The 13,336-nt window shown below is 50.2% G+C and overlaps 1 protein-coding gene across 4 annotated transcripts in view; it reads right to left on the bottom strand.

Annotated features, from left to right (window-relative positions):
- Vwa5b1 (von Willebrand factor A domain containing 5B1) overlaps positions 1 to 13,336 on the bottom strand; it is a 55,645-nt gene that overhangs the window by 25,286 nt on the left and 17,023 nt on the right. For 3 of the 4 annotated variants that reach the window (XM_063235659.1, XM_013154167.3, XM_063235660.1), the window contains exons 3-8: positions 12,829 to 12,981; positions 11,307 to 11,577; positions 8,726 to 8,871; positions 7,728 to 7,859; positions 7,017 to 7,141; positions 3,241 to 3,417 (exon numbers count right to left, since the gene is read on the bottom strand). In XM_063235659.1, coding sequence (XP_063091729.1) covers positions 3,241 to 3,417; positions 7,017 to 7,141; positions 7,728 to 7,859; positions 8,726 to 8,871; positions 11,307 to 11,577; positions 12,829 to 12,981 — 1,004 coding nt within the window. Of the gene's footprint in view, positions 1 to 3,240; positions 3,418 to 7,016; positions 7,142 to 7,727; positions 7,860 to 8,725; positions 8,872 to 11,306; positions 11,578 to 12,828; positions 12,982 to 13,336 lie in introns of those variants that run through there. The other variant, XM_063235662.1, reaches the window with a different exon arrangement.

Here is a 13,336-nt window from a genome sequence, read left to right as displayed (position 1 = left end):
GCATTTTAGCATAATAGTTAAACTAATACAATTTAAAGTTAAAACCTATGTGAGTGTAAACACCATTACTAACTTGATTTGGGCTAGTCATGTCACCTCTTTGAGCCCCAGCCTGAAACAAAGTATGTATTCAATAAGGAGAGGTTGTTTTAATAAGCCTATTTTATAGATGAAGAAACTGAGGCTTGGGAGGGTTAAAGAATTGCACTGAATCATAAAACTGAAGAAAATGACCTTGGCTTTCAAATATAGCTCTGAAGTCTTTATTCATGTCAGCTCTGTCTTGGCACAGAGCTGGGAAATAAATGCCTTCCCTTCACCCCCATATAGTTTATTGATGACACCCCAGCATGGGCTTCGGGGAAACAAACTGCCATCCTCCAAAATCTAGAAGCAAACAGCTGCTGGTGGATTCTGGCAACTTTCACATCACACAACCTTCCAGGCTCCCGAGCCCCACAGCCCCTGTCCCATCCCCCTCTGCAGACATTAACATTAAACACTCCAGCGAGCGCCCTCTGTCTCTCCTCATGGCTTGTGTCAATATATTTTGTGTCACTGCAAAAGAAGTCAATGTCTGCTTTTTTCATTAGCCACTAATGTATATTCCTGCTAGCAGGAGACTCTGCTGATCCATACAGATTGTCTCTGCTCAACACCTATTAGAATTTTTAAAGCCATGTTTTTGGCAGCAAATGACAGCTAAAGAATGAGACCAGCTGCAGGAAATTAAATTGGCTGAACTTTCCTCTTTGGCATGGGCTGTTTGGATTTATATTCTCTCCCTCCTCCCTAAGCCTAGTTTCTCCTAAAACTTCAACACAATGGGACTGCAGTGAAAGGCCCCAGCAACCCCCCAGTAGCCTTATTTTTTGTGGGGAAAGAGGTGCGTGGCCTAAGCAGTTCTGTGCTCTTCTCCGAAAGGGTCATGTTCAGCAGAATGGGTTGTACCCACGCAGAGCTCTTCGTGAAAGCTGACCTTGACTTCATGAACTGAACTGGAGAGAAGCAAGAGAGACTCCAAGGGCAAGGGGGACTGAAAGGTGAGCTAGAAAAAGTTGTTGTCAGAGAATTCTGGAGTGCAAAGGTTGGAAAGGGTTTTAGGTAAAGGAATGGATTTCCACACATAAGCCAATTCTGTTTAACTGATAGTAACTACCTGCAATGCTGGAATGAGAAAATTAGAGAGAAACTGAGTCCAAGTTTAGTAGGAAAAAAAAAAGTCATGATAAATTATTGATGTCTGCCCGGGGTTGGGAGAGGGAATCAGAGGGACAGGCAATGTGTATTTGTCCTCCCTGAATTAATCTTTCCTTTTCATTTTACCAAAAGGACAAATGAAGGCCAGCATTGGGAATCAATTTGTCCAAAACCCACATAGCAGTCCGGTGGTAGAATCAATCCTAGACCCCATTGCATTGCTTTTCGACCAGGCCATGCAGTAGAAATGACACAGTCAGAGAAGAGAGCCTTCACAAGTGGCATGTAATTTCCCTTTGAGCAATGGAAGAAAATGAGGACTGGGACTAAGATATAAAAGGCTTGGGCCCACCGATGAGTACTGTACTTAATTTCCTTACAATTACCAAGGAGGATATGGATGAAATACCCCTCAGGACTGTCTTAGGTTTGTGATTCAGTGACGTTCTAGCATCTCTCAGGAAATGTCTCACTAATCAATATAGCTGTGTAACAGAAAGGGGAGGGCCATACAGACCTGGGGCGTGATTTAGCGCTCTGGCACCACGGACAGCTCCCCAGCCTTATTCCTGACTTCAGGGGTGGGGACAAGGTTCCAACCAGCCCTGCATTCCAGCATCAAGATGCCTTGAATTGCACCTTGGGTCTCATGTATGATTCCTTGTCATAGTTCAAGACAGAGCCTGGTCATGGCAGAGATCAGGAAGTAGCTGGCCCCACAGATGCCACCTATCCCCTCCTCTATTTGCTGAGCATGTTGCTCTGGAAATGAGAGCCTGCTCCAAGGCCAAACTTAGGGGAATTTTCAGGTGACAAGAGAACCTCACTCTCCTCTGGTCACCTCATCCCTCATTCTCTTGAACTACAATCCTTTACCCAGTCTGATAAACAGACAGAAGGCTTTTTACACATGAACACAGAGCTAGATCCCATGTGGAGCAATAGGTGAAAAATATCTGGTTCTTTCTCTTAATGAATTCATAATTCCAGACAGAAAGAGAGAGATCTACAGAAGTCAAAATACAAGGAAATGTTGGATGATGCCGTAATCAAGATGAATAATCTCCCATGGGGGAGGGAATACCTCTGGATGGGTGGGGAGCATTCTAGTGCTCTTTCTTTCTTTTTCTTTTTTGTCTTTTTGAGACAGGGTCTCGCTGTGCAGTTCAGGCTGGCCTTGAGCTCACTTTGTAGCCCAGGCTGGTCTCGAACTCACAACAATCCTCCTGCCTCAGCCTCCCGAGTGCTGGGATTACAGGCATGAGCCACCATGCCCAGCTCTAGTGTTCTTTCTTCCACACTCATGCTGAGCTCTCCTAGCAGAGAGGTCAAGCTCCAGGCATCCTGCCTATGCCCCTCACTTGATTATGAGTTGCTTGAGGGCAGCAACTGTTTTTGCATCGTAGGTATTTGAGAAAATGAGCCGATCTTTTCTGGATTCTAACCATTCCTTGATGGCAGCATCATGTGCAGTGGATCTCTGATGCCAACTGGTGAGAGCCAGGAGGGCCCATGTTTAATGATTGACCACTAACAGCGTGACACAGGGTAGATACTGTAACTCTCACAATCGGTTTCCCCCTGTGGTCAATGGTGACACTAGGACCAACTGCCTAGGATTATTGTCTGGATTAAACCTCAGACTTTGCCCTGAATGATTTTCACAGTATCTGGTGCACAGCAGACCCTTGGGAAGTGTTTCTTTCCTTCCCTTCTTCTCTATAACTCTTTCTACTCAGCATGAGTGAGGTGCTTTAGCCAGTGCAGGCATGCAACAAAGGTTTATAGAATATCAAGGGCATTTCATTTGTGACTTCAACGGACAACAGTTTTGCCTCCACTCATCCACTTAAGGGTTTTATTTTGGGAGCAAATAGAGTTTGGGTGTCTTTTTTTATACTGATACATTTTTATTTTTTAAAATATACCAATGCATGTTTAAAAAGTTGTGCCATGGCATAGAAGGAAACCAGGTCTGGGGAGCACAGCTGATTTACCCTGGAACCCGGATCCCTGGGGAGGGGATTTTGTGGCAGGTACCTTGACACGGTGGAAGTTTGTCTCACTCATGCTGTTGCTCCTGTCAATGAGGAAGATGAACTCCCCGTGGGTCTTTCTCAAGTTTGGCTGCACAGACTGGAGGTCAGGGCAGAAGTTAAGCATGATGACCGAATGGTGGAAAATGTCTTTGTGGAGGCGTTTCCGGATGATTTCTGTCTGGAGGAGAAAGGGACACTCCCTGAGTTGGGCAATCACGGCGTCCTGGGATATCTCTGGTGACACATACTGGTCACACATTGCTTCCCAAGTATTATCTAGATCTTACTTGTGCTCTGCACTGTGGACCTCTGTACCAGCCCTTCTGGGCCCCTCTGTCTGCTGGGAGTTCATGGGTTATAACACTAAGCCTAGGCTTTGCAGGCAGCAACACTTGGCCTGAATCCCAGCTCTGTCCCTGTCCAACCGTGTGACCCCGAGAAAGTCCCTCTTGTGGATTTTCTTTATTTGTAAAATGTGGCAAATGCATCTACCTTTTTGAATGATCTTGCAGACATCTCAGTTGAATAATGGTCTCTTTTGTTTTCCATTCAGTGCATAAACCACTCTTTGACTCAGCATGATTATCAACTTAGTTTCCCTGATTTGCTCTTCTTTTCCTGCTGATGAAATTTGGCTCATCCTTCAGATTTTACCTTTGTAACGAGCCTTCTCTTATAGGAGTTTTGCGCTTGCTTTTCTCACCTATGGGAAGTGTGCAGACCTCACAGAACAAGAGTCCACACCTCCCCAAATGGACTAAATGGCCCACTGGGGGCCTGCTGCCTGGCAGAGTAATTGTGCTGCTTTGGGTGCTGTCATTTGCCTTTAGGGTACTGTCATTTGTACTTCTCACCCTGAAAGCAGAGTTTTGCACCTCTGCCTCCCCGCCCCTCTGGCTTCCAGGCTTCCTGAGGGCAGGTATCGCCTTAGTCTTTTAGGGTGCCTGGCTGGGGATGGATCCGGGTGCACAGCACCTTCATTCTTTGTGTTTCGTGTGTGGCCTCCTGCAGGCCCTGAGGTCACATGCCGCTGCTCCTCCTGACTCCACTCATCTCACCCACACGAGTCTCATTTCCTCCGTCTCGCTTGGCTTTCTCCCTCTCTGCCTCTTGATCTGACTGTTTCCCTGGAGCTCCTGTCTCTTCATGTCCGTTTCTCAGTTTGTTTTCCACCATTCGGTCACCATGCTCGGCTTCTGCCCTGACCTCCATCCTAGCAGGTGACATTACCCAAAGACCTAGTGACTATTCCTGATCTCTCTCTCCCTTGTCTTCCAGCAGAGGCTCAGCTGTCCTGCAGCTAAAAGACAGCTACATATTGCCTCTGCTTTCTCTCTCCACTGCCAACACCCAAGTTCAGGGGAGGATTTCCCCATGGACCTTTGCAATCGCCTCCCACTGGCCTCTTTGCCCACTTTTACCTCCTCATGGTCCATTTTGCACAGGGTAGCCAGAGTGGTCTTTCTTGGCATTCTCCTGCTTATGCACTGTCCACTGTGGCTGATGGAGCCCTCAGTGGCCTGACCGCTCCCTGCTGGTCTGCTTCACCTCTACCACAACAGCCTCAGTTTGCCCAGCCGCTTGCCATTCCTCTGCTTCTGTCCTTTGCCTGTGTTGTACTCTCTGCCCACTCTGCTCAAGTGGGCTCTTCACCGTCCACCACATCTCATGCTCTGACGAACATCTGTTAAACGCCTGCCTAAAGAACACTCAGTGCCTGCCACGCATTGTTACCTCATCACACTGCGTTTCTCCCATACCTCTCCAAAGTGCTCTTGCTCATTTGTTTAGTTGTGTCTGTCTCCCTCTTCTAGAACACAAGCTCCAGGGAGACAAAGACTGCGTTATTTCAGTGTTTTCTAGAACAATGCATTGGACAATGCACAGTGTTTACTGAATGAATGAAAGAATGAATCTGTGTGGGTCATTTTTTGTCCGCGGTGGACCTGGATGTGCTTAGTTTTGTTTTTTTTCCCCAGTCTTTGTCTCTGAGGGCTCTGTCTCTGTCTCCTGCACATGGTGTGTCCCTCTGCATCTTCTCATTGCTAAATTGGTCTTTGACAGCTTGCTTCCTGAGTGATGTTCTTCCTCTGGTTGCTCCCAACCTGACTTCCTTCCTTCCTGGGGACCTCGCCCTTTCTTCCACATGGAGCCTCTTTGTCAAAAGCCACTGCTCAGCCTGGCTCTTTTGATGTCAGAGCCCAAAACAGCAACAGGTCACATCTGGCAGTGAAAGGAGTCACCTCCAGGAGCCTGATCACTGCCTTGCAGAGTTTGGAGTGGGTGCCTTGGCTCAGGATTCGCTGATGTCTCCTCAGGCTGCCATTATCCAATTACAATAAACTCATCACTTCTTAGCAGCTGCTGCTTGATCGCTGTCATCCTGGAGCTCATGAGAATGCTGGGTATTTGCATAACCAACCCAAGGTGGCAAATTAATTCTCATTTGCTGCAGCAGTCCCAGAGCTAATTGATTTAAGATTTGGCAGGCAGCCCCAGGCCTGGGAGACCTATTGTCCACCCCTCATCGCATTCTGCATTTCCTAGAGCTCTGTGGTGCCTCTGAAATTACCATCCCCACTCTGAGAACCTGGCTCAAGCTTCTCCCAGTTGTTTCATTTGAGTGAGCAGGTGTTTCTAGGGGGTCTCCAACTACAGACATGATATGACAGGCATCAAGTCACCCACACTTTCCCTCTTCCGCCACTCCTGTCCCCTCCTGGCAGCTGCTTCCAGCGGGGCTCTAACTGGGGGCGATGTGAGCAGTGAGCCGTCCACACTTCCCTGTCCACTTCTCTCCTTGCTACTCACTTGTGCTGGTAGGAAATTGGAGGGGCTGTTAAGTCCAGTTATGCTGCACCCCACACGTTTGACACTGATTTCTAGGCCTCATTGCCACCAAATCTAACTCCTGAGATAGAAAGCCTCCCTTCCTCCAGCTCACTAGATGTCTTTGAGTGCTAAGCTCAGTTCTCTCTGGGTCCACTGATCTTCAGCTTGGGATTCAGGGTGCTGCTCAGTGTCCAGGCAGGTGTGGAAGAGATCGAGAGGCGTGACTTGTGGCTCAGCCTCCTACTGCTCCCCCGCCCCTCCTTCCTTCCAGGACTGCTTATCCCTTAGCTTCACAGATGGGGTGAGGGAAGGCAGAGATAAAGGAGCTCTCTCAGGCTCTCCTGACTCTGCCTGTATCCTTTTCCTTTATGAACTAGCAAGTGAGGACCCCAGATGGCAAGATAGAGTCCTGGGAAGCACAGGCCGAGCTGGGAGGGCAGGCAGTAGTGGGGATGGAGTTGCTTGGAGAATCAGGACTGTTTCTGTCACCAGCTGATTTAGGCTCTTTGCTGCTAGGAGAAGGTGACCCGGCTGGAGTTGGAGGATTGACAAGTTAACTGGTGCTTTTATTTTTCCCCCAGAGCTGGGACTTGAACAAGATCTTCTTACTGAGCTACATTCCCAGCCCTTTTTATTTTTATTTACTTTGAGTGCTTTTTTAAGTATCCAAGTTGCTCGAGCTGGGCTCAAACTTGGTATCCTCCGGTCTCAACCTCCTCACACTCAATCTCAAGTGTGTGTCAACCATCACACTTGGTCGACCAGTGCATTTAAAAGTCCATTTCTACCCATCTTGCAATGCCCCAGTCTCTGGAAGGAAACGCTTTGTCCAGGCTCTGCCACCAGCTTGCTGCATGACCTCAGTCCCCACCTCAGACTCAGTGTCCACAATGTTCATGAAGACTGAGTTTCCAGTGCCACCCCAGCCCAGCCACAGTGCCTCACCTTCCTTTCCGCACTGCTGTCCTTCTTCGTCCCTTTAATGAAATCAGTTCTCCCCTTCAAATATTGGTCAAACTCTGATAGGGTCATGTCCCCTTTCTCCATCAGGACATGCGGCAGGTGGGGCTCTGTGAGATGAGACCGACTTTCAGAACTTGTCCAGGGTGGGAGGGGGATACCAGGGGCCTCGATTTAGGGGCAGGTTTCATGGGGGTGGGCTCCTAGTTGGAAAAGGGGGTAGAATTGCTATGTGCCAGAAGCAGTTTGTGGCAGGAGGAAGACCCCTTAGCCAGGAAAACCCTCATGCTCATAGAGTGACTCTCTGCCCTGTCCGAGCCTCAGTTTACCCACGTGTAAGATGGAATTGGGCCCAGCCCAAAGAACTCTTAGATCTTTTCAGTTCCTGACATTCTTTGAATTCAAGAGGGAACAGGGTTGCTCCTTGAAGGTACAGAGCTGCCAGGGTCTCTCTGAGCCTAGAGTTTCTAAGAACCTCTGTTCAGCAGAGCCAGGGGCAAAATGCTCAGTGAGGGAGTAGAACTTCTGAAACTGGGATCTTCTGGACTTTTGAAACTGGGATCACAGCAAGGGACAGTTGATTTGGCAGCTATGACCAAGTTTCCCAGGTGGCAACTGGTTAGTCTCTTCCCCTCAGTCACACATCACCCTCCCTCATGCTCCGACTGGGCCTTCCCTCCCTTGTGGGCACCATACCACTGGGGTGGATGAGGATCTCCACGGGCCGGTCAAAGGTGTGCTTGTTGGCCAAGGTGATGATGATGCTTTTGGCTGAGCGTGCAGATGGGGCTGCATCTGCGCGGATTTCATGTGTGGGACTCTCCACCCCTGAGTGACACAGACAGCGGGCATGGATTTTCAGGAGCCCCTGGAGAGGAAGGAGCTGAGTGGGGGATACCAAGACCCATGCCAGAGGTGACTGACACGCCAGCCCCATCAGAGGCTCCTGGTGTTCTGGGTGGCCAAGGACTGAACTCCACAGCATCCTCATCTGCAAACATTGGGCTTAGACACCCGGTGTCTAATGGCTCTTCCTGCCCTGACTGCAGGGTCTGGTCAGAGGAGCTGCTTCCTTTCAGGAGACACAAACCACCTAACAAGCAACCAAGTAGGCAGAGCTCAAAGCTCCATGGGTCGCTGTTTTTGGGGGGTGTCCATGAATGTGCCTTGCATTGGAATGAACCCATACTGGTAAGAAACTACATCCTTGAGTCCTTTCACACCCAGAGGGAGTTGGAGGAGAGAAGCATCAGCATGCTGGTTCTCAGCCCCCCAGGAAATTTTTAAACTGGGCCTAGCATACACCCCAGAATCTCTGGGCTTGGTGGCTGGGCTGCGGTATGTTTGAAGCTCCCCAGATGAGATCAGGGAGGATATTTATGGCTGTGGCCTCCAGGAGAGAACAAAGAGACAGGATTCCCCAAGGGATATTTCCCTCTGTAAATGCTCGAGTGGAGCAGCCTTGAAAACTGTCTCATAAAGGGGTTCATCTCTGGGCTACTTGTTGGAGGAGTCAATGGCGTGGTGGTGGTGGGGGTGTCCTACAGCTCTGCTGCTTCAGCTTGTCTCCCGTCTGGGCCAGTGGGCTCCCCTGCCCTCCCTTTCCTCTGTCTCCCTGCAGCTTTGGGCCGGAAGCCCTCTCTACTTTGGGGATCCCTCCCCACTACCTTCCAACCTGGGCAACTGTCTGTCACCTGCAAGCAGACATGGCCCACGGATCTCCAGTTGAAAGTTGAAGTCATACTCCATAGGGTTCGACACCTCGGTGTCCAGCAGAGTCGCCAGGCACAGCTTGTTCCAGGAGTCCAGGGCCTGGGCACCGTAGCAGTGTGTTTCTTTGCTGAGAAGGTGCCACAGAGCAGAGGAAGAGGCAGTGGGCACAGAGGCAGGGCCAAGGGGGAGGGGACATAGGGAAGGGCTGTGAGACGGAGCGGCCAGCCACCCAGGGCCTGAGGGGCTCCCTTTAACCCCGACCTTGCTCTCCTGCTCAGCCTGACCCCGGGAAGGATAGCATGCCACGAGAAACCACGGCTTCCTCCAAGGAGCACCGTGAGAGGTCAGGTGCAGGTGCGGTGCTCCAGTGCATCTGTCCTCATCCTTCTTCCCAGAGCCCCGGATGGAAGGAGCAGCCCCACCCCCGACTGCACAGCAGTGCTGAGATAGGGGTGAGGTGAGGAGGCTGACATCCTGGCCCGGGGCTGCCTGGCTCCACGCTGTCATGGTCAGCATCTCATCCCAGGGCTTCTTGAATCCCTCCCTTGTCTCCATGAGCTGGGAGTCCTTAGCTAAGACACTCCTCTAAATGATGACTTTCTCATCCATTCAATGGAACAACACTCACAGCAGTGTCCATCACCTACGGGAAGCCTTCGCTGTCACGTGTTACACTCCCGGGCTGTCTATCTCTGACCCTGCTCTGTCCCCCTCCTCTTTGTAGACACAGCTTCCTGTGTATTCCCAAGGGTGCACATATCCTGGTAAAATGCCTGGTGGTCTCTGGTGGCTGTGTTTTAAGTGGACAAGAACATGCTATTGTGACTCTTATTTGTGCCCTTACATTTTTTATTTATTTAACTTTTTCCCCCTCCATAGTGGGGACACCAGAGCCTTTGTACTGACTACACATCCACCCCTTTTTCATTCTTTAGTTTGAGACAGCGTCTCATTAAGTTTCTAAGTTTTGGGGCTGGGGATTTAGCTCAGGGGCATAAGCACCTGCCTTGCAAGCAGGCGGTCGTGAGTTCGATGCCCAGTACCAATAAAAACAAAAAAGACAAAAAAAAAAAAAAAAAAAGAAACAAGTTTCTAAGTTTCCCAGGCTGGGCTTGAACCTGTGCTCCTCCTACTAATCTTTCTAGAATGCTCAGATTATGGGTGTGTGTTGCTGTTTTTAAGCTGTGTCCAGGTGGCTGTCAAACCAAGTTTTCGCTAACATGGTGCCGCTTGGGGGTGTCCACCTTGTATCCATTTGTTCCTGCCTCTACCTCCCTGTATCCACACTCATACCACCACGATCATGCTCACTGATGTCGCCTTTGCTTGTGTGAAAGAATTTTTCTGGTGTCCCCGGGTCAAGGGCAGGGGCTGAGTTCTGCCAGATTGCTTTTGGGGTCTAACTTCCACGGGCAGTGAGCAGGTGTCCCCTTCTATCCGTGGCCCCACTAACACTGGGTGTCATCCAACTTTCTTGTTTCCTTCCAGGTGTCAGTCTTTCCTAAGCATCTGCTAGACAGGGTGGGAAGAAGTTTATCTGGACTGCCCTGGGCTGTCAGGGCCTCTTGAGCCTCTTGAGCCTCTTGTTTCCTGACCTACCGGGTCCTGCCTCGCAAATGCACCAGACTTGCAGGCAATGGCAGTGTTGATGAAGACGCACGGGGGCTGATGTTTGCTGTTCTGAGGCTGTGTCATGCCACCAAATTCCCTGTGTGCTGGGTGTGTTCATCTGGCCTTTAAGGCCCTGCCGTGACCCCTCTCCTTCCCCCTCCTACCCTACCAGGAGAGTACGGAGGGACTGTCCTGCTACTGAGCTGTTCAATCTCCCCTTCTGCCTTGCTGGAAACCCTTTAAATAGCTTCTTGTTGCTTTGGGGAGAAACTCAAAGTCTTGGCAGGGCCAAGCATGTCCCAGGCTTTGGACCCTCATTTTATGCCATCTGTGCTTCTGCCCCTGATAGAAGCCCTGTCTTTACTACCTCAGGCCCTTTGTGCCTGCTGCTGTCTTGTGCAGGAATGCACCTCTGTGTGCCTACATCCTCCTCATCTTTAGCTGTCAGCAAAGCCTGGCTTGGTCTCTAGACACCCAGGTTGGGCCCTTGTTTTATGGCCTCTGCCCAAAGAACTTCTTCCTCATTGCACTTTTTGCATAATTATTTATATATTGGTATATGCAGCAGCGAGTTACACACTGAAATCCAAAATGGACAGTGATTCCTTCTTCCAAGTTCCTACACAGCAGGAACCATGTCAGTTTCCTTTCCTTTCTTTAACACCCAACTCAGTGTCTAGGATACAGCAGATGCTCAGAAAATACCTTTTAAGTGAACTGAAAAAGAAGCCCTGGGAATTATGATCCTCAACCACCCAAACCCAAGCACTTCTGCCAGTACCGATGTGGGGGCATTTTAAAGTGCTCTGAAGAAGGGGAGCAAATTACTCCAAGGGGGCACCTCACAGGCAGAGCCCCACCTTCCACTCCCCACCCCACCCATGCCTGCACCCTTGGCCTGATGGACTCCACCACCACAGCCGTGGCCAGGCCTCGGCAAGGCCTCCTTACCCCTGTGCCTGTGGGTGGGAAGGGCCGGCGCTCTTGGTGCAGAACTGAGGCACCGTCGGGGCACAGATGGCAGGCAGGAGGACCCTCACAGCCCCGCTGGGCAGCGTCAGGAGCTCCGATGAGGTGCTGATGAAGATGGTGACATTCTCCATGGGGGTGATGGTCCCCAAGTTGACCACGAACAGGACCCGCTCCAAGTCCTCATCCAAGGCCACCTTTCCCGGTGTGCAGGAATGAGGGGCGATGGGAACCCCCTCTTGCAGAAAGGTCCCTAAGTGCCAGGCTGGCGTCAGGGCTGTGCACATCATTTCTGATCCCCTCAAAGTTTGCTGTGCGGGTGGTTTGAGCAGCCCCATTTTGCTGATGGGAAAACAGGTCTGGCGTGGAGATGTCACTTGCCTAAGTCACTCAATCAATAACTAACACATCCACAAGGATCTGAATTCACACGGGCTTGATTCCAGGCTTTCTACTATACTTTACTGGGAGGGGGGACTTGGACCCATGTTCCACCCTCAGAGGATCACATTTCTTTCCCACAAACCCTGCCCCTACCCCAAACCCAGCTGAAGCACCCCTACCTCTGGGGTCCGTGCTTTTGATCGTGTTTTTTCCTCCTATCTGAAGGACTCATGCTTTTATTCCTACTCAGCCCCTCCTCCCTATCCGGCAGCCTCTCCGGGAAAGCTTGCTGGTCTCCAATCTGTTCTTGTCTTCCCCCCTATAACATTACGGAGACCTTTTTTCAACCTCCCACCTTGGTCTCTCCTAAGCATGTTCCACCTATCCTAGGTCGTGAGAAGTCATCACTCCAGGGGAACTTTGCACCTGACACATGGTGAACGTTCATTTAAAAAGTCTTGAACATCTTAACGATTAGGTAAACCAACTTCACCATGATGGGAGCCCAAGTCAGAATCTCACATCACATAATGCTTGGTCAGGGTCCAGCCCTAGCCCTGCCACTAGCGTGCTTCGTGACCTGGAGCCAGTCGTGGTGTCTCCCTGTGCCTCAGTTTCCTGCACTGCAGGACATGGTAGTTGTGCTGTGGGTATTTACTATGCTGGGAGTGATCTACATGCCTTGTCTTGTTTGGATACCGTGTATATAATTAGCCCCCTCTATAAAGATGAGGCTAATTTCTTATCTAAACTTATACCACTTGTAAGCAACAATCTCGGGAGTCGGATCTTGGGGTGACTCATTCCATAGCCTCTGAGCCTGAAGGACTGAGTATTCTGTGCTCTAGAGATGCCTTAAAAACCCTTCTGTTTCCTGTGCTCTCTTGATCCTCACTACATTTCAGAGGTGAAAACAGGAATAGTGGTTGCACAGGTAACGAAGCCCAGGTTCAGAGCAGCTAGTGACTGGCCTGGGGTCACATAGGATCACATCTCAAGATCCCTGGCTGATTCAGTGCTGTCTCCAGCCCATTCCATTGCTGTCCTAACCATCTGCCTAAGGCTCCTGCCCAGGCGGCCTCCAGCCCAGCCCCTGCTATGACCTTTTAGGTCTCCTTACCTGTGACAGTTGGGGATCGGGCACAGGAGGCATCCAAGAGGCTGCTCTCCAGCTTGGCTTTGTCCTTGATCTGCACCTTCACGACACGGTCTGCGATGACGGCCTCAAAGCCGATCACCGTGGTGCACTCATCCAGCAGATACACGAAGAGGCCTGTGGGAGGGGGTCAGCATTGCAGGTGCCCAGCCCTGCCCTGCACGCACACCTTGCTCTGGGCAAAGAACCTGAGACTTTGACCTGTACAATCGATGGGACTCAGGGTGGCCCTTAGAGGGCATAAATTATGGTCCAACTTCAGTCTCCGTCCTATCTCTCAGCCAAGTGACCTGGGATAGGATGTGTAGCTTCTCTAAATGTCATGGCCACATCTGCAAGATGGGCTGTCATGAAAATCAAAGCAACAACAATCAATAAAACAATAGCTACCGTGTGTTAAGCTATGTGCCCTGTATGACACATGTGCCACACTACTTATATATCTCAGGGCTTCTCAAACTGTAAGTGCACA

Source organism: Cavia porcellus, unplaced genomic scaffold (genome assembly GCF_034190915.1).
Source record: "Cavia porcellus strain 051 isolate PalLab524CR breed Dunkin Hartley unplaced genomic scaffold, mCavPor4.1 scaffold_25, whole genome shotgun sequence".
NCBI lineage: Eukaryota > Metazoa > Chordata > Mammalia > Rodentia > Caviidae > Cavia > Cavia porcellus.
The sequence above is the reverse complement of the archived record's forward strand: the minus strand, read 5'-3'. Positions and strand labels throughout refer to the sequence as shown.